Below are 21,175 nucleotides of genomic sequence, written 5' to 3' on the forward strand. Positions count from 1 at the left end.
CACTGACAATGAGTTCTTTGCATCCCGTTGCACTTCAGCTGCTGGTGGGACGTCTACCGGCTGTTACAAAAAAAAATCTAGCTGTAGCATATCCAAAGTCTGCACTGATATTTTTGTCAATCAATTTCTTAGTCTTCTATTTGTATATGGAGTACACAATAAAATAGTCATACAAGAAAAAACCAGTCCACTTTCTCTAGAATGCTCTGAGCTGCCTGGGATGGTCTAACACCCAGAGTCCTGTGATAAATGCATTAGCATCCTTCTAGAATGGATGGCATCTTTCTCTTGAATAAGCAACATGCTTAGCAGAAGACGTAAGAAAAAGTGTTTTCCAAATACCTGATATAATGCATTGGCATTTTCAGAGGCTGATTTGGACTTTCAGCATTTGTTCTGGTAGCCCTAGCTCTGAAATTTCAGTATATTGTATTTACTGCTTTAGGTGGATCCTTTCTTTCTAAGCAAAGACCAAGCACCAAGGCAGTTGCAGTTTAAAGATAATAATGTCTTTAGTTAAATAAACCCAAGACTGCAGTTTTAAAAAAATGTAGCTCTAACCCATATGTTGCAAATTATGACTTTCTGTGTTTGCACTGCTGTGACTATGCTGGTTCCTGATGTGGGCTTATTAATAGATTATTTCCTTGTTAGCTGTAGGTAAAGATTTGACCTAGAGCTGATTAGGGAAAAGAACTTCTGTATCTATTATCTTTTCTCTCTCATAATTAGTATAATTATGCTTCTGTGTCCCAGACAGCAGTCTCAGACAGTCTGCTGTGGAGCCACAGAAACCGTCTGGACTCCCAGAATAGGATTTTGCTGTTAAGCAAGGCATAGCTGGGTTCTGTAGTGTCAGGGAGAAGCTGAATTACACCATTTCACAGAAAGTAACCAAACCAGCACAGAGAGACTTCCCTTCCTCCCCACCCAGTTAAATCCAATTAACTGTGAGGAATGCAAGAAGCAGGTTTTGTCATTTCCACTTTTTTAAACTGGCACACCTGTGAGACAGAATCGGTCATGGGCGCAGTATTTCAGTTTATTGGTGAAAATGACAGGCATTGCTGAGGAGGAGAGCACCCAGCTGAAATTGCTCTGGTTTTGACACAATACTAGAGATTTTTAGTAATGTGTTCACCTGCTCTCTGTTAGCTGATTGAGAGGGTTTGCAGCTGGGCAGAGTGGGTGTGACTGGGACTAGTCCAGCACTGGACTGGGGGCTGCTCTCCAGCAGTGAGGGGAGGGTTTTCCCTTCCCAGGGTACACCTGCTGCCTCTTAAGTGAGGGTACAAAATAAGAGCAAAGGAGAGGAGACCTCTTTCCAAGGTACAGCATGGCAGCTTTTAGGGGAAAGCAAGCTGAGAAGGTGAGTTCAGTTTAATACCTACTACTGGCATGTGTGGAAGGCACTGAGCAGCATAACTGGCAAGAAATCTTGAAGCTTAAAATTTGAAGGATTTTCAGAGTGTGTTGGAGAGCAGTAACCACTGGCTTTTCTGTTGCTTCTTATCCTTCTCACCATGTTTGCACCTCAGAGTATGTGTAACTCTTCCCTGTAGTGTGACTGCTCTGACAGGATTTAGCAGGACTTGGTCTTTATAGCCATCTTGGGTATCGTTGCTCTGGTGCTGTGGAAGTGTCATTCCCATCATGAAATGGCAGCTGTGGCTGAAATGTAAAGCTCAATAAAAGGGGAAAGGAGATTACAGTAGTAGGTAATTGTGAGGAGGCAGCAATTTAACTCCTTCCTTGGGCTCAGGGCTTGGAGTCCTTGCCTTGTGCCTTACAGTGAAGTTTTCCAGTGAGGTGGAAACAATTGGCTGTTCAGTGGGACCAGCCTTCATCCAACTTTTTGAATTAATCTTGCGACCTGAGAGATGTGTAGTCTGAGTGCCTGTATCTGAAGAGGGATGCTCTAGTGTTCCATGCTCTTCTCCATATAATGACAAATGCATGGGCACCCACTGGAAGAGAGGAGAAAGTTCAGGCCCTGGGATACTGTTAGCTTAAGTGTTAGGATGCTTTCTTGGGAACTAAGAATTATAGAATTGGATCCCCTCCCAAGTAGAGAGGGTTTAAGACCTAATCTACCACATCTCAGCTAAGTGCCAAATCAGTCACGGTCCAAAAGCCATGACTCCAGCCTTTAAAGTAGGACTAGAGGTGTCTTCTTTTAATCAGAGGATGTGCATCATAGACCAGTGATGAGGCTTCTTCATAAAGACCTGAAGGTCCCCGGGAGGCTGGGCTCTGCCACTTGCCTGCATCTCCTGAGGAACCTGATTGTCTTTGGACTTTGAGTAAACTCAGTGATTCTGTTGACACAGTCCCAAGTTCCACTTAAGGCCCAGTGTTTGGTTAGACCCTGCAATGCTACCTGTGGAGCTGCTCAGGTTCCACTGTGGCTGAATTCCTTGCTGTTAGCCCTCAGCACTGTCAGAAAAGAAATCACTGAAATATGTGAAAATACTTTGTGTAATAAAGCACTTAGTAACTGATAAGGGATAGTTGGATTTTGGGTTTTTTTTCGTTGATTGTTTTTACTATGTGACTGCTAGAAGAAGAAATTTTAAAAACCCATTAAATAAAAACGTAATCCAGTTGGGAAATTATAAAACCACTCTGGGATGTGCTGTGGTGTAACTATGTACGTTCTTTCTGTGCTCCACATGTGATAAAATAGCCGGGGAGAGGGTCTGTAATATTGTCTCAGGCTCCTTGGCTGGAGGCGTTCCCTGAGCCAACCCAAGGATGGGCCGTGATGAGGGTGTGGCATCTGTTCTGGTCTGGTTTGATGGGCGAGGGAATGAGTGTGAGGCTGTGATTAGGGCTCTTCTGACGGGCCGTGAGAAAGTGAAAGGCTTGTCTGTGTTGTCGCTGGAAGTTAAAAAGGGCTTCTGTGATGTATGGACATGTCTGCTCCTGCATTTAACCTTTTTCAGGCTGTGATTAAATGCTCTTACAGCTAATGATTTTCTGTTGGGTCTGGTTTGTTGTTTTTTTTTTGGGGGGGGGGGGGGTCGTTTTGGGTTGTTTTGTTGAGGTTTTTTTTTGGTTTGGGTGTTTTTATTTTGTTTTGTTTTTTTTTAAATACAGCATTGGTAAGGCTGTTTTGTTAGTGTAATAACGCATTTTGGAAGTAAATACGTGATTGAGCACAAGAGCTCGTATATTTAAATTAGGTTAGTGTCTTGGGGCCCAAGGAAACAGGTAAAACCTCCTGTCAAGGGGAATGATGCCATTGAATCCTGAGTTACCAAAGAGAAATCTGAGATGCTTCCTGCATGTGGAAACATTTCAGGTTTTAGCTAGATCTTTACTAACTTTGGGACTGAGTTTCAGTTATGAAGCATGAATTAGTTTATTAACTGGCTGCTACTGACCTTTCTCTTTGTTTACTCACAATGTTAATGCTTTCTGTGCCTTACAGAAGGAATCACAGCTTAGACTCTTTTCCTGTGGAGCTTGCAAGCATTTACTTTGCAGGGTGAAACCTCTGCCTTCAGCTGATAAGGGAGAAGTATGTTAGAAGTGTAACTATTCAAACTGAGACAGTTCCCAGTTGGGCAGGGTGGAGACTTGGGAGTGCTCCTTAGCAATGCTATGTCCCCGTTCCAATGGGGACAAGCCCAGCGTGAGCAAGACTGGTGTGGGGCAGGTGAAGGAACCTGGTGATCTCACACTGTTTACACAACCTAATGCCAGTTGACCAAATAAATAAACTTGCCTGCTGACTGTATCCAGAATGAGTCAGGCCATTTTACAAGAGGTCTGTTTTGGCTGCTGAAGTGTAGGTGTTTTCTTCTTGTGAAAGACATTGAAGAAGAGCGGTACTGACTTGCTTCTAATGTGTGAGGAGGCATGGCATTTGTTCCTTGGGTTTCCTTACCTCCTGTTTGCTAGTTACATTAGAGTCTATTACTTTTTTCCTAGACTTCCTGAATATAATTTATTTTTATTAGCTAGGCAGTCATCGTGCCATCTTCCAGCCCAAGGGAATTAGCCATCCCCAGGTCCATTTTAACTTTCTGATTTTCAAGATGTCTTAAATTCAAAAATTTTAAGTTCAGGTGTGGCTCCCATGTGAGAGTACTTGAAGAGAGTGTTGTTCACTGACTTTCCTTTCAAAGTATCCAGAGTGAGGGGCTTTATTGTTCATTTTTTTTGTTTCTCTTAAAATGGAAGATATAAAAGGGTCACAATGCATTTCAGTGAATTTTGAGTCCTACATAGCGTCTTGGTTTAGATCCCATTCCTTGCCACTCTGTGAGATAAGCTTTTTATTAATTTTCTTGCAGGTCACAAGTATTCTTTTTATAATACTGGTTTCTGTAGGCATGATAAACAGGTTATTGAGTTGCTGTGAAGGGGGCTAGAGGGGATTAAACAAAAAGAGAGGAGGGGAATGAAGGGGGCTCATAGGTATGATTCTTCTGGAAACTCTGACTGACGAGCATTTTGGTGTCTGCAAAAGCTGGTATGGTATTCCCTTGTAGGGTCCTATGTGACCTCCTGTTGATGGTTGAAAGCTTTTGTTTATTTCCTGGGATTAGTATCAATGGCCACAGTATTAAAGATCCATGGCAGGAAAATGTCATGAAGGCATAAGCAGGTTTGGGCTTTTTTTTGACTGATGGAAGGTAGTGCACAAGTGTACATTTTATTAAAATATTCCACTGTGAACAGAAATAGCACTATGACAAGTAGAATTCACCTAATAGATCTCAGAATGGCATGTTATCTTTGCTTTTAAAATTTCTTTGCCAGCTGATGCTGTTGAGTCAGAGAGGTGGGCCTGGTAGAAGAGGTGACAGTTCTGAAAGGCTCCTGCAAAGCTGTAATCACAGTGCAGTGAGGTTTAAAGGTCTGAGACTATTGAGGGATGAGGAAAGCAGGATTTCTTAGAATGTAAGAGGTCTTGTAACTGATGCCTAAAAGTCTGGGTGTCCCAAGCAGAAGTATCAGCCTGTGAAATGGTGTTTACTAAAGACCCTCCTTCCCTTAGGAGGGTTAGGAGAAATCTGTTTCCAACCTGTTGTGTGATGTGTTTCTGCATGTGGCCAGAATGTTGTTAGTGCCACAAAGGTGTGTCACACTCTGAGGGTTGCCTGCAGCCTCAGAAATGGCTTATAAAAATAGTCAGACAGCATGATCGGAGGTGTTCGAAAAGCAAAAAGTTTTAATAAAGATGAAAATAATAAACTATACAAAACAGAAGAGTAAAAGCTGTGCATGGTGCAGGGAGGATCCAAACCTGCTATCGCACCCTGAAAATGCACTGAGAGTCTCTGTGCTCTCCTTTAAGTATGTAATGATCAAGGTGGGTTTTTTGGCATGCTGCCCAATAGAAATAGCTATAGTTATTGAGTTATATTTCAAGAATCCAACAGGTGCCTTTGTCCTGGCACAAGGCCTCTTATGTTGAGAAGATCATCGAAGTTCCTGGTTCTTTGCCTTATAAGTGAAACAAAGAATGAAACCCAAATCCTTTCCTAATATGGGAACACCTGCTAAGGTGTGGGGGTGCATTGCTACGGTTGTGCAAATATATCTCTTCAGCACCTGAAAATGGATGCAAAGAAGGAAATCTTCAGATCCCTGGAGGAATTTGCAAGCTGTAGAAAATCCCAGAGCCCTGCATAGAATTGGGAGTGTTTTGTGGTTTTTACTTACGTCCCGGTAGTCCTGTGCTGCAGCTCTGAAGACTGAATTCTGGCTGCCAGGATTGATTTCTCTGCCATTCCCACGGATGCACTTTACACCAGACTGGGGCTGGTCTGTAGGTAGTGCTGTCTGGTCATGGTTTGTGTTCAGGTCCCTGCTTATGAGGCCCATGGAGAAACCCGACACTCAGAAGGTTGCCTTTGCAGTGTAAATGATACTCTTTGTCTCGGCCTGACTCCTTCAGCTTTGTAACAGGCAATGGTGAAATCTCATCCATAGCAAAAGACAGTCACAGTTTCTCTCCTCAGACTGTTCTCCCTCTCCTTCCCCTTTCTGTGTTATGCCAGAATTGTGCTATTTTTCACTATTTCTGTTACGGTTGTTTTTTTCTTTTTCTGTAAGGAGAATATTGAATGAGATGGAGCATTTTCCTTTTTCTTTCTTTCAGGCCAGCCTTTCCTCTGTCACATGTGATCCACTCAGAAATCCCCACTCCATGTCTTACTGTGATTGGTAGCAATTACCAGATGGTGCTTCTGGTTCAGTGTAGCTTGTGTGCATCTTGGAGTAAAAACTGTGGTGAGCCTGGCTGGAGTTGTGCAAACACTGCCCAGTTGTTGTACTGCTGACTAATGGGCAAGGGTGAGGGCAGTTCACTTGCTTCTGTGTCAGTTCTTGCACCTTCATGGTTGTTCTGTAGCACTCTGCAGAATGGCTGCATTGTCTTGCCTTGAACTTTCCCACAAGTCCTATATCCACTGTCATCTTAGTGCTTTCAAACTTTATGAATTGCTTTTTGGACCTTTGGGGAACTAGGCTGTTGTGAGAGTTTCTTGGATCTTAAAAGGGCAAGAGGGTCAGAGCAGCACTGTCTGAAACAGACCTTGCTTGCTGAGCTCAGCCTTGTAAAGCAAGGCTCTGAGAAAGCTCTGCATTTCATAACCAGTTCCCAGAATCTCTACTACTTATATCCCAAAACTTAGGTTTTGCAGTGTTTCTGGACTGTTTTGTGAGAAATCAAAAATTGCAGAAAAAACCCCTACTTTTTACTTTGTACATCAGTAATTGGGGGAAAGAAAAAAAAAGTTTCAATAATTATGGAAATGGATGTTACTGTGGTCTGATCCACAGTTAGTCTGCACTCAAATACTTCTCAAAGTGGCCAGCTGAGTGTTGGCTAGTTAATGTGAGATGTTAAAAAGTAGCTGAAGTACCTGTTTATATTCCAATAATCAGGTGGCTTTCCAAGGTTTTCAGCATGCACAGCTTGAAACCTTTTAAGGTTCCAAGAGTTTGTAGTGTATTTGGCCACATATTTTCTATAGAATTCAAGATTTGCCTCGCTCTTTTGCAAAATGTTGTGAGTTGGAAGGGACCCACAGTGATCATCAAGTCCAGCTCTAAAGTTAAGGGCCCTTCAACCACAGTGATGGGGAGGTTTTGCTTTCTGCACGCATGGATTTACACTGGAGGAAGAGAATTTTAATGTCTTCACCTCTGATTATCCTACCCCAATGGGTCAAAGAATGCATTTGAGTAGAAAACACCTTTCCCCCGGGCCATTTGCAGTTCCCATCAGCTCTTTGGAGGCCAGTGCTCATGAGCTGGGATAGGGCCTTTCTGCCTGCAGAGCTGTCAGCCAGTGGCAAGATGCACTTTCAGCTTGACATTTGGGGCAGTTCACTGCAAGCTGGTAAAGTTTGCACGGGGGGCTGCTTTGTTTAGTGCTTCATGCTGTTATTTCCAGACATGGGAGTTCAGTGTACCTGTAATGCTGAGAGCCAGTCCTGTTACACGGCTCTGGCTGTTGAGGCAGCTACAAGCATGGTTCTTGAATTGTGTGGCACATCTCCAGCTGAAAGTTGATTCTGGCCAATGGGATTTAGATTCTTCCCCTTGCCAGTACTTGATGTGATTAGAATTGGAAATGAAACAATTTTGTATGGACTTCTACTGGAGAAAAAGCAGTAAGTAGATCTGCATCTCTGTTTCTGGGGTTTTTTAGTGTTTTGGGTTGTTTTTTTTCTGTTCATCATCTTTCCCATGTTTTGATGATGCACATAGGATTTTATTGGTCGCAGTGAAATATTTGATTGACCATATTATGAAAAATCCACGAAAAAGCTGTCAGTTTTGTGCTGTCTACTATGTATGCAGTGATGGGTTCGACTGCTCAGCATTGTGAACAAGAAGAAAATACCTTGGGGTGCCCAATTATAGCAGTAGTGAGAGGAAATTCAGAAGAGTAATTTTGGCTTCCTTCATTGCCTTTATGTTGGCCTCTGAGCGAGTGGCTGTTCCACTCCTTTCAGATTTCACAGCAGCAAGAGCACTAATGGCAACTCTGTGCAATCCTGACTTCTCATGTCTATGAGACTGAATCAATGCTTTCCCTTCCACATTTAGTGAAACAATTTTACATGCACACTGAGCAGCTATTCTTGTCTATACCTGCTTTAAGCTGGACTAGATGAGCTGGAAGATTTTATAGAAAGCCATCTCTTTCATTCATTCTCCCTCACCCATCCTTTTTCTACTTTTTTTTTAATAAACTGCTTGACAATGGAACAGTTCTCCAAAGGAGGTACTTTAAAAGCAAAGATGAGGAAAAACCAAGTGTTTTTATAGGGCTTACCTCATAAGAGTGGAAGTTTAAAGCAGGAAAAAAGAAAGTTAACATAAACAGAAAAAAAGCAGTTGAGCTCGCCCAGTTCAAGCACACAAAAATCAGGTGCTGTTACCACAGTATCCGAACACTTAAATTGATAATGTGTTTATTGCTGTGAAATTCTCATGTGGTTTGAAGCAGAACCTTTTGGAAAGGAGCTGTGACCTAAAAACTGAGTTTAGGGGCTTGGATACCTAAAGTAGGTTCTAAGCAGAGTTTAGATGCTGAAACACAGACTGCAGTCTGTCTGTTCCCTGTTCAGTTGCTACTTACACTTGGAGGTGAGGAACCTTCCTAACATCTATGACCAGCTGGATTTTCCTTTCATACCCACTCAGGACTGCTTAGAATGGGAGTCCCACAGCACAGCTCATAGGGAAATGTCACCTGACCCCAAAATGAAGAGTTCCTTTCCCTAAGCTGTGATCAAAGTAGACTCATTGCTCGGGGGAGCCAAGCTCCTGACAAGCATCACACCTCTGTTCTGGCTGCTTTTGAATTGTAGCTGGGAAAGGAGGGAGCCTACAGGGGAAGGTGCTTGCCTGTGAAGAGGAAGGCAGGGGTCAAGTGCTATTTCTGAGCACTGTCTTTAAATGTGCTGTTTAATATTGACATCACATCCATAAGCAGAAATGAGAACAGGCAGCAAAGCTCTTCATTCCCATACTACAGAGTCATGCTTCCCCGTAGGCATAGTTCTCTCCCTCTGGCCCAGCACAGGCATTATTATAATTTGGATTGAGTGGCAGGAGGAGAGTGCCTCCCCTTCCTCGAGAAGAGGCAAGCCTTGGACTAATGCTCTTTCCCTTGCACAGAAGGCTTGAATCTCTTCTGGCAGTCATTTAAAAACAGTGACCATGCTTCCTAACAGGAACCCAGTTGCATTTGGGAAGATGTTTGTGTGTGTGTGGTAGGCAGGAGATATCTTTCCAGCCTCTGTGGCAAGAGGTTGTGTACTGTATAATCTCTCTTCTTAACTGTAGTTGATCAGTGTTAACTGAACAGGCAAGCACTTTGTTTGCTCTTTTGCAGGAGTTGTTTGGCAATACTTGCTAGCAGCAGGACCTTCCATGGATCAAAGTGTCTGCTCACTGCTTGGTCTGTGCTTTAGAGGTAAGCAGGCAGGTATCACATATGCAGCAAACCTTTGGTTTGTTTATCAGCACAAGTCTGACCCATAACCCTTCTAAAAGAGGGCACTGGCTTTCCTAGAGTGTCAATCCATGGCTTTCTCTGTAGAAGGATCTTCACAGTGTAACTTAAGAGCCACATGTTACTTGTGACTATCAACTGGCAGCAAAGTGCTTTCTTAGGAAGAGGAAGAAAGTGACTTCTTATATTCCCAGATAGTTAAATGTCAGCTGTACCTGACCATGTGCATAGGGAAGAATAACCTCAGGTACCAGCACAGGCTGGGGCTGACCTGTTGGAAGCAGCTCTGTGGAGGACCTCGGTGTCTTGGTGAACAAGTTGCCCATAAACCAGCAGTGTGTCCTTGTGGCCAAGAAGGCCATTGGTATCCTGGGATGGATTAGGAAGAACACTGCCACAGGTTGAAGGATGTGATCCTGCCCCTCTGCTCAGCCCTGTTGAGGCACATCTGGAGTGCTTTGTCCAGCTCTGGGCTCCTCAGCACAGGAGGGATGTGGAGCTCCTGGAGTGGGTCCAGCAGAGACCACAAAGGCAATGAAGGGACTGGAGCGTCTCCTGTGAGGAAGCGCTGAGGGAGCTGGGTCTGTTCAGCCTCGGGAGGAGACAGCAGAGAGGGGACATCAGTGTTTATAAGCATCTGGAGGGAGGGTGTCAAGGGGATGGAGCCAGGCTCTGCTCAGTGATGCCAAGCAATAGGACCAAAGGGAAGAGGCAGAAACCAATGCACAGGAAGTTCCACCTGAACATATGGAGGAACCTTTTTTACTGTGCAGGTGACTGAGCACTGGAACAGATTGACCAGAGAGGCTGTGGAGTCTCCCTCGCTGGAGATATTCAAGAATCCTCTGGATGCAATCCTGCGCAATGTGCTCTGGGATGACCCTGCTGGAGCTGGGAGGTTGGACCAGATGAGCCACTGTGGTCCCTTCCAGCCTGACCAATCCTCTGTGACTCTGTGGTATGTATGCTTAGCTGTGTATCTGGGTAGTTCCTTAGTGCCTAACTGCAAATGCATGAAGAGAGCACATAGAAATACTTGCTGAATTCATGTAAACTTGTTCTCTTCAGGCTTTGTGTAGTTTTCTTTTTCTTATCTCCCAAAAAACACTTAAAATGTGTTTTTCTGGGAGGAGTCTGAGAATGTGTAACTAAACTGCTTGCCTGGCTTTCCCAAGGAAGCAGCTGCTGCTGTGCAGCTACAGAGAATGTGGTGGAGGAGGAGGCAGCACTGCTTTCTTCATGTAACAGGCACAGCTGCAGGAGATCTGAAACCTTGTGGCTACACTTGACCTGGTTTCCTTGTCAAAAGTACATCTGGTTTTCAATTTGATTTAACTTGGAAACTATGGTCTGCCTGTGCTGGGGCTAGGAGTCCTGCGATGCAAATCCTTCTGAAAAATGCCAGTGTGTTGCTGCTCAGAAAATTACCAAGAGAGCAGTTCTAAATGTTGTCTTGGTAGTCCTATGAGAGCGGCTTACCTTTGCCTTGTCACATTATGTGGCTGGGATTTGTGCCTGGCAATTTGAGTGCCCCAGGAACTGTCAGACTCCCTTCTCCCTCTACTGCTTTGGTTTGGCTGCTATCACCTGGCATCCTCTCACAGCAGCATTGTCTTACTATATGTGACTTTCCTCTGTGCTAGTTAGAATTTCTTGCCTGGCATTGTGGACAAGAGTAGCCCAGAGTGTCCTGTGTGATGCATGTACACTGTGCCATGGACTTGGTCCCTGTCTTCCCTGGAGCAGCTCAGCTGAGGAGTTTGTGCAGCTCGCCTAAGGCTCCTGCAGGAGCTGGGTGAAGGTGGAAACAGCTGCTCTTGGCTGCATCCTGTGCCAGAGGTACTGGAATTCTTTTGTGCAAATGAGCTGTGATTTTCATCTTAAGACCTGGGAGAATAAATGCCTGCAAAGTGCAGCCCTCTGACAAAATGCTTGCTTGCTTCTGGTATGGAGAGTGTTCACAGAAGAGATAGAGGGGAGATTTGCCAGGGTTACTGATTATAAGACTGTATAAATTCCTGGAGAGCAAGCCTGAAGTTTTAAAATTCTGCCTTATACAGTCTCTCCCAGTATCCTGTCTTAGGAAGGCTGTGTGCATGCTGCAAATGTTCGAATACAGATCCAATATTTGGAGTCTGGATGTTTTAAACCATGGCCTCAACTGAAGGGCTGTCATGCAAAACAAATGCTCTGGGGTGGCAGTGGAGGACAGAACAGCTAATAGATGTTTTCCCTTTGCTTGACATCTGTCACCTTCCCCCATGCCAACCCTTCCTCTGTTTATAACAAACCATTTGCTCCCATTAATTAGAACTGGATTGCTGCCATCTGACCAGCTTTGTGCCTGTACAAATGTTAACAGAGCCAAGACTACACAGGTGGGGAGAAGGGCCAGTCAGAGGACATCTGTTGCATCTGTTAGGGGAGGGATAGATGCGGGGGTGGGGGGGGGGATGCCACCCCCCCATTTCCAAATCGGGTACATTGGCCTACAACAATAATTGAAATGCAGACTGGGAGCCCCAGGATGCCACTTTACCCAGCCCTTTTCAGAGCAGACTGCACTTTAGCCATCCCCTCCAGTTAAATCTCTTTAACAAAGTGGTCTGCATGAAGCCTTACAAAGAAGAAGATAATGGTGCTGTCATTTTTACAAATAATCACAATGGGAGCAGAAAAATAAGAGGATGATTACGCCTGAAAATGCAATGAGGTTCCAGTTGCTACTGCAACTGGAAACTAAAAGGAAGTTTAGTTTTAGTGGAAACTAAAAGGAAGCTGAACCACAATCCCAAGCTGTTCCTGCCAGGCTGGCTTTTCTGCTGTGATTTAGGAGTGTACAGCTGTGTTGCCATGACATTAGGAGGAAATGTACCTAGCCTGGGATGGTTTTCCTTATGTAAAATACTATGAAGACCAAGTATTTAATGTGGTAGTTGAAGCAAATCTTGAGTGGGAGAAATGGGTTAACCTAGATTGGCTTGTTTGGGTTGTAAAAGAAAAATCCCTGGAAACCTTCCTGTGGCTGCTTCCAGCAGTGATGTTCTGCTTCTGCTGGAGCTATGAAACAAGAGGGTGGCACTGGTTTCAAGATGATTATTAAACCCCATCTTAAAAGGAAGTAGAACAGCAGGCTTCCCTCACTCCTTCATATAATGGTGGGAGGCATTTCTTTGTGATGTGGGATGGAGGGGGTTGATGGAGTGTGCTTGTGTGTACCCCAAGTACTTCAAGTCTTTTAGAATGATGATGATCAGAATCTGTTCAGATATGGAGGACCCGAGTGCCAAGGTTGTGAGTACTCCAAACACCTGAACTAATGACAAAATGGTTTTGGGGGAGAAAGAATGGTGCCTTGTTCTCACAAACTTGCAAGGAAGGAGACCTTCTGAAGTCAAGAATAAAGAGATTTTTAAACAGAAAAATTTTGGAGATGTTTTTACAGCGTGTTGTTGGAAGTATGTCATTCCCTTCTCCATGGCCTAGCATCTGAGGATCCCTCCTTTGTGTCCCCCTGCATGGACAGGGGCCCCTGGCTCCTACTCTGCTGCAGTGACAATGGTGTTTGTCTGGGGCTTAAGTGCCCCATGTTGCAACATCCAAGTCAAGTAAGCAGCTTCCAGCTTCAGTGTTCTCCCATCAGAAAGGACAGCAGTAGATCTTTAACAGACCTCTTCCTTCTTTCTCACGTTCTTGCCCACAGTGCGAGATTTTGCTTCCCTCTAAAAATGACCATTTTTTGTTTCTTTAAATCATCAGCACTTTCTGTGCTGATGACAGATACTCCCTTTGCTGGTTAGAGGTGGGGCAAGTAAAACATAGAGCTGACTTATCTCCCAAGTTCTGCAAGAATCTCTCCTAGCACAGTATTTTCCCTAATTAAACTAACTTAGGGAATCATTTGCAGGTCACAGTAAATGGACTCAATGCATAAACATAGTTGGAAAGCAGTGTCTCACAGAGTAATACATGGAGAGCAGTCATTGTGGCTCATGGGTTAGTGGGGGTGGAACTGTCAGTCCTCTGAGACAAAATGTGCCTCAAAATTATTAGTTGTGTCTGCATTAGGTAAACAGAATTTGGTATAACAGGAACCTGACAGATGCATCTTTTCAGGAAAAAGAAATGTTTCAGTGTCCATTAAATAACAGAGTATTAATGGGCTGCTGAAATGATATGTGCCAGTTCTAGTATCAGTGCTGCTGGATTACCAGCAAGCCTTTGCAGGTTTGGCCTGGCACTCGTCACGCAAGTGTAGAAGTAACAGAGAGCTCTGCTGGCAGGGCCTTGCTCTTGGGAACAGCCTAAGGGCAAGAGAATGTGCGTTTCTATAGGCTTTGTTTTGCAGACAGGGTAAACCACAGGGTTCATGTTTGAACCCATGGTCTTGTTCCTCTGCTTGGAGCTCTACTTGAGTGAAAAGATTTGAGCTTTTCTTGAATATTTCCCGTTTGAAAGTGTGTTGAAAATGTGCATTTGGAGAAACCACCATTGCCCACGACTTAATCCCTGTCTTCTGTAAGTTGCTTTGCTTCTCCAAGAGAAATATGTTGGGTTTTTCTTTCATCCTTTTTGTGTTGGATGCTTTTCCATATCTCTGAGCATCATCACCTGTTGCTCTTAATTTTTGCTTGGGGTTTGTTCACCTTGGTTTGGCTTGTCACCACAGGCTTTCCAGTCGTTCCCATTAAAAAAGCTGTATTGTCCTCTCTGTGAGATGTCAAAAGGTGGGAAATGACAGAGCAGATGGGGAAGTGAAGACAAAAGGTGGGGCAGAAGTTACTTGTATGCTCAGCTGGGCATTCCCAGTTGTTACCACTGCACGGCTGCTACAGCCAGTGGTTTGGGTGGTGACAGTCAGCGGTGCCTTGTTGTGGTCCCCCGAGGCACAGGAGCAGACTGCCCAAGTGTCAGGAAGAGCCTTTTTTCCTGGGACAAGTGCCATGGGAAGGTCTGGTTTGACTTCTCTGTGGTCTTGGCTATGAACACATTGTGCCGTGTTAGCACCTCCGGAATGAGATCTCAGGAAGTGCACTTAAGAAATTATGCTGAAAGGCAGCCAGTGGGGATGTTCGTTAATGGCAGGATTCTTTTCCAAGGAAGGCTAAAGGGCTGCAAGAGCTCTGTTAAAGCCCGTGCCTCCGTCTGTTCAGCTGGCTGATGCAGCAAAGTGCACCTGTGCACAGAAAAGAGCAACACTTGGCTGCTGCAGGGTGCTAGCCTGCCTAAAGACATTCCCATCTGGGAATATACTGAGAGCTAGGGGAGAACATTACAGATTGCTGAATTTTAAATCGCCACATTCCCAAGACACTGAGTGATCTGAATGGCATAGCAGGGAGGCTTTACAAGGTGTGTGGCATTGATGGATGGCATGACCAGTGCTGACAACAACCTCAGGCTCTTAAAAAAGGAAACTTGAGAATTCTTGCAATTGTCACAGAAACATTTTGCAACTGTGGAGAGAGCAATTTCTGTCTTTTCCACAGAACAGGCTATTTAAGAATTCAGTCCTGATACCCCCTGACGCTAAACAAAGGGACCAGGAGATGAAGCTTTTGTCTGATGCCTCCATGAATGTATGTCCTGGTATTGATTCAGACAGACTTTCTTACTGCTTCTGCTTTTCCCTAGCTTGTGAGTGATTTAGATTATACCTAAGGTTTTCGGCTTTTATAGTTTTGGGGTTTTTCTTGGTCACAGAATAATTTAGGTTGGAAAAGACAGTTAATGTCATTAAGTCCAACTGTAAACTTACTCTGCCAAGTCCATCACTAAACCATGTCCCCAGGTGCCACGTGTACAACTCTTTTGAATAGCTCCAGGGATGGTTACTCAACCACTTCCCCGGACAGCCTTTTCCAATCTTACAACCCTCTTGGTGATGAAATTTTTCCTAACATCCAGTCTAACCCTCCCCGGCACAATACTATTTGTTGGTGCATCCCATCATTTGGGAGTGATTTCAAATAAAGTAGGTACACCTAAACATCCTAAACAAAACAGTGAAAGCTTAGTCTCCCCCTTGTCCTGCCTCTGCTAGGTGTGCATTTGTGGCTGTTACTTCAGCAGTGGGGGCACTGGAACAGTGAATATGCCATATTCATTTGTGTACACAAACACCAATGGAAAACCAGCAATTAAGCTCTACCGTCTCTTCCTGCCCATAAAAATGCCTCCTTCCTTCCCTATAAACACAACTTCTATGGAGCAGTAGCCTGGGCTCAGCAGCCTGTGTCCCAACCTGTTAGAGGTAAGAGTCAAAGCAGAACTAGGAATAAATGTGATGCCTAGGCTTCCTGTTTTGAAGTCCCCAGTGATGCACTTCGTTTGAGTGTGATGCCTGCTTTGTTGTTAGCTGGTAAAAATGACAAGGAAGGACAAGTTTCTGCAAGACAGACTTAGAGTGCATTAAATAAATATAAATTTTATTAAAAACACCCACATCTCAGCGTTATCAGGAATGATATAATAATAAACAGCTTTCAAATAACCTGCATTACATTACAATACTTACAGTATTTATAACCATCCTCAGATTCTTTTTATAGACATACCAAACATCTCATGAAAATGAATGAAACTAAAGTAAAAAAAAAAGTAGAACATAAGCATAGAAAATGCACACAGAAGTTCATTACCTTAGTGTCAAACTGCTAAAGTTTCCTACACAAGTTAACCACTAGCTTTAGAAGTGAACTTTGTACTGCTGTGCGTCAATCAAGATGAAAAATTCATTCAAGTAAAGTTGACAACTCTCAGAAACATCTTCAAGTATGGCTATAGTCAACCTGATAATCCTATACAAGCAACTCTGTCTGCTTTGTCATTCATTCCAACTGAGGCAGGGTTCTGTACACCAAAAATTACAGCTCAGGTATTTACAATACAAAACTGATTCACCAACTAAGTTTCCTGCTCCTGTTGCCAGCAGTTTGGCAAATGACAGTGCACGGCATATTAACCAAACATCTACTATGGATTACATGAATTATATAGGATTTTAAAAAAATCACCAAAAGATGAAGATACATAATGATTTACTTAATCTGACATATAATCTTTTTTTTTTTTTTTCAAAAAGGCAAAACTTTTGTTTCAATGAGTGGATAAAGTCACAGACTGAGAAAAAACAGAATTACCATAATAAATATTTGACCATTAAACCCAAAGGCCTCCTTTGATTTACTTGAGTTAGGTTGTGATTCTGTTGGGTAGAATTTCTTTTGACCAAACTTAATCTTACAGTATATTGCACAAGATATAGCTGGGACATGGAGATTTGCATGTTTAGGGAAGCCCTTGTACAGACTGTACCTTTTAATATTTTATTTTATTCATTACAGTATTCAAGAAACCTTGTTTAGAGAGTGACTTGAACAACTCTAGCAAACAGTCACTTGCCAAACCCCTGCCTTACATTTTTCCCTTTAATCAGCTCAGTGCATTCTACTTTCTTTTTGTTTAATCATCTGAAACAGTCAAAACATTCTAAATCTCTTAAACACTTCTGTTACAATAAAGAGCTAACAAATTTACAAAATTAGTTTTAGTTACACAATACATGTACAAGAAAAATAAGAGAAGGGATTCAAAAGAAAAACATTAAATCCCTGAAAAAAACCAAAACAAAACAAAAACAAAAACCCCAAGAATAATATATTTAACCTACAACAGCTTTACATACACACAGGTGACACGTTGGCATAGGAGAACATGAGCTGAAATATCCCTGAATTTTTAGAACCAAAAAAAAAAGAAAAAAAACCCCAACAAGTTGAAGTTCAAGTTATACTTGCTAAAATGTCAAGTATTGAGAGTTTTTTTGTTTAGTTTTTTGTTTTTTGTTTTTTTTCAAAGGCTATTGGGGGGAAAAAGATGGTATACAATATATAAACTTTCACACTCAGTTCAATATCCTATTGCCAAACTAGTGTTGAGGTATATGACAAGTAGGAACATCACTCAAACCTTTTAATGTATTTTTAGCTCACATTATGATATATTTGTAGCAGGCTGAGTAGCACCATGATGTGAATTCAGCTCAAAACCCAAATATATATAGATTTAATATTTTTACAGTACTAAAATACTAAAGCATTGCGTTAAAAAAGTCTTGTTTACAATTTAATTTACTATACAACTCTCCTGCTTTTTTTTAATAGAAATTAATGATTTAAAACCACCACAGCAAGCCAGCTGCCTATTTTTTTTTTCCTATTAATCCACGGAATCGTACAGAACTAACCCTGTTTCATTCATCTTGTGTAGGCATCGGTCTGCTCAGTCTTCCTGGAAAAGAGGCCACTTGCACCAAGAAATGACTTGCACCACAATGTACATAATTATCAACACAAAAGCAGTTCTGCCATTCCACAGTGGGAGCGCACAGATCTCTAGAAACAGCAGAAGCCCAAGCTAACTAGGTGTAGTTTGTTGCATGCTGCTAATTATTACCTGTGGTTAATATAAAATTCTTTCCTTAAAACTGTACATATTTGAGCAATGAACTTGTCATAATAATTGTAGAAAACAGTTTACAGTATAGCTGTGTGAGATGAGCACCAGAAAAAAATGTGTTTTGTGTACTAAAGTATTCCCTTATATCCAGTAAGCCCCATTTTTACCATAACTGACTGTATTAAAAATGGATATGTAGCCCACTAGCTGATGCATGGCTAAACCAAAAGTATTTAAAAGCTTTTTTAGTTTAAAAAAATTATCTTTGCATTTTAAAATCAAAGTAAACTCTTTTTTTTTAATGTCTTAGTACCTTAGCATTGTTCAAGTTGCTAAGCTTAGGTAGACAAAGTGCTTTTGAAACACTATTTTAAAAAAAATATCTCTCTCTCTATTTTATTGTCCTTTTCTAGGACTTGACTGGATGAGCAAAATCCAGAGGTCTTTGTAATTCCCATATGTTAAAAAGTAAGCTTATTTTAACACCAGGTAAATTCAATACATACATGAATGAAAAGGTCCTCCCTGTTGCTGAAGAACATTTGACTACATCATTGACATTTTGTTATAAAGGCATTAACTGTTTGACTGATAAAATAAAGACACCATTCTTTTAGATAGCACCATGGTTTTAGAATATTCAAACAAATTCAGTGTTTTGCTGTCTATTTGTCTTATACTTATCTATTTTGTTAAATAAAATCAAAATACTATTAAGATTACAGTAAAAACTGCATGTTAAAAAGCCATAATTCCAGTATTTCAGTACATCATAGATTCAGCACCAGATGTTATTTTAAGATTCCTGCAGTTGTAATACTACAGTATTTTTTTAGGGGTTTTTTTGCTCCTGTTCCATGACTATGCAAACTTGATGACATTAAAAGTGGCCACAGATGTGCAAAACTCTAAGGAAAAAAAAATTCCATTTGCAGATTATCTCTTTCAGTAATAGAGGCAGTGTTTACCAATGTAAATTGTGAAACACTTTGTTGTGTTCTCTCCTTTTTTCGCTCCTTTTATTTTCTTCTTCTGCTTTTTTAATTTTTTTTTTTTTTTTTTTTTTTTTTTTTTGCATAGGATGCTTTGGTCTTGTTTCCTACATGCCATCTGTGACCACTTAAAAATCAGTGGAAAACAAGTGCTCTAGTGAGATTTACCTCTTTTTGCTGGTGTGCTGAGGCTTCTTTCACCAATGAGTTCCATAAAAACACTGTTTTCCTCTCCACCCTTGCCTTCCATGAAACCTAAAGCACCTATTACCCTAGTGACAAGGTGTTTTTTCAAATGAGGTAACCAACAAAGGTGTGAAGTCAGATATATCGGTTGTAAGGCCCTGTAACCCGTGTAAAGGCATATGGAGATGTGGTTACGGTGGAGTCTGTGGTGACTGACAGTGTCCTTTGTGCCAGGGACTTGATGAAGCGCAGGTACGTTGGCTCAGAGGGCTCGTGGGGCTCTGCAGGCTCCCGCTTGGCTTTTTTGCCGTAGGTTTTCTGAGGCACGTAGTCTGGGCCGTACTTCTCACATTCCTCTTCTTTCTCTCTTGCCTTCTCAGCCATTTTTGCCTCCCACAGAGCCAGACCATGTTTTGGCTCATTCATGCTCTTGTGCTGGTAAAATACAAGGGATATTCTGGTGGGATGGTTCCTGTTGGGATTTTTTAAGGGAGTCGTTGCATGGAGCTCGCGTTTTGCACACTCTATGAGAATTGACCCATGAGATGGAGCAACTGCCACTCCTCCAATATCTGGATCCAGAAAGTTCTGCTCGCTATCTGACCAGACTTCATCGGGATCCTCTGCTTTTTCTGGATTCAGCACATCAGTTTTATCTAAACCACCCTGAGGAGTAGTCCTGTCATGGTTTTGACCTGGAAGCATGTTAGACAAACCATTAACTGCATGTGAAATCATTTCATTATCCTTATTTTGGAGATGCAGTGAATTAGGAGGTCCACTAAACATACTTGGAGCAGAATGGTAGTCATGTGATAAATGTGGAGGGGGTTGCATGTGATGATGTTCACCTGTTTTACTCATGGAGGCATAATCTATACTTGGATTACCCAGATTAGATTTTAACCTTGAGGCAACCTCCATAAAATGGCCATTGGCCTCATGGGTTGAGTAAGAGGAAAATGGCCCTACATGGTGTAAATTTGGTCTAATGGTGCAATTACTGAAGGAGTCTACCTGCATATTTTGGTTTCCATAATTCAAGTACTTGGGACTAAAACTCTGGTTATTCCCAAACCTATGCTGGTATAATGTTTGAATGGGTGGTAGACTTAGTTTAGACATATGGTCTTGGCTCTGGCAACTATACAAGTCCATGTGTTGATGCTGGGAAGAGTAGGAGCCCAAGTAAGAGGGGCAGTTGTCCATAGCTATGTTTCCATTGCAGTGGTAAGGGGGATATTGGTTATTTTGACATAAAGATCCTGAATAAGGGTTCATGGGACTGGAAGAATTCAAATAAGACCCCGCAGACTGTGATGAGGTTGTATAGAGGTTCATGGGATTGGACCCTCCATATGGATCTGAAGTGTACGAAGAGTTTGGATAAGCATTGGCTGGATTAGGCAACCTTCCATAGAGATTTGCAGAACCTGAACCCGAGTAAGAATTAATGGAATTTGACTGAGGGTTGTTAGGGAGAGAGCGCTGTGGATGTTGCTGCTGCTGCTGTTGTGTGGCTGGTCCTGAAAGACGTAAAAGATCTGTAGATGTAAAAAGGAAAAACAAACAACCACACAACAAATAGGCTTAAAAAAAAAAAAGCCCCAAACCAACCAACCACCCACCCAACAAATTAAATACTTTATTATGAAATTTCTAAGAAAAGTAGATTCATTAACAGACTCTCCCTTTCTGATATCTCAAACACCATCCTTTAAGAAGCTGAATAAATACTAAGGCTACTCTTCCTTTTTGGCCTGTATCCAATGAGATCAGATGCTAGTGGACATGGGGGGAAAAAAGGACAGTGCAGTCTGTTCAGAGTCACATGCACAAAATCCAAAGAGTTGAATCATCTTTTAAGTAGCCCATGAAATGGAGCATCAAAGTGCTCCCAAACAGCCGTGCACAAAGTGACTTTCATTTCCCCAAGAATAAATAATTCTTCTCATCTACATGAATAAAACTGACTGCAAGCAATGTCCCTAGCAGTATGTTAAAACCAACAGTCACTGATAGACAGAACAGTGCAGTAATAAGTGACATT

The 21,175-nt window shown here is 42.3% G+C and overlaps 1 protein-coding gene and 1 long non-coding RNA gene across 3 annotated transcripts in view; one reads left to right on the forward strand and one right to left on the reverse strand.

Annotated features, from left to right (window-relative positions):
- The first annotated feature begins 1,190 nt into the window (after nucleotides 1-1,190).
- On the forward strand, nucleotides 1,191-17,834 carry LOC136291321 (uncharacterized). The gene is made up of 4 exons (XR_010721489.1): nucleotides 1,191-1,369; nucleotides 9,368-9,448; nucleotides 10,261-10,445; nucleotides 17,759-17,834. It is a non-coding gene; the product is annotated as an uncharacterized lncRNA (long non-coding RNA).
- TET2 (tet methylcytosine dioxygenase 2) overlaps nucleotides 15,895-21,175 on the reverse strand; it is a 70,730-nt gene continuing 65,449 nt past the window's right edge. Inside the window, exon 10 of one of the 2 annotated variants that reach the window (XM_066186289.1) lies at nucleotides 15,895-20,651. In XM_066186289.1, coding sequence (XP_066042386.1) covers nucleotides 19,261-20,651 — 1,391 coding nt within the window. In that variant the 3' untranslated portion in view covers nucleotides 15,895-19,260. Of the gene's footprint in view, nucleotides 20,670-21,175 lie in introns of both variants that reach the window. The other variant, XM_066186288.1, reaches the window with a different exon arrangement.

The sequence above is a fragment of the Chamaea fasciata genome, unplaced genomic scaffold (genome assembly GCF_029207755.1).
Source record: "Chamaea fasciata isolate MVZ Bird 193981 ecotype frontalis unplaced genomic scaffold, bChaFas1.0.hap1 SCAF_6, whole genome shotgun sequence".
Taxonomy (NCBI): Eukaryota; Metazoa; Chordata; class Aves; order Passeriformes; family Sylviidae; genus Chamaea; species Chamaea fasciata.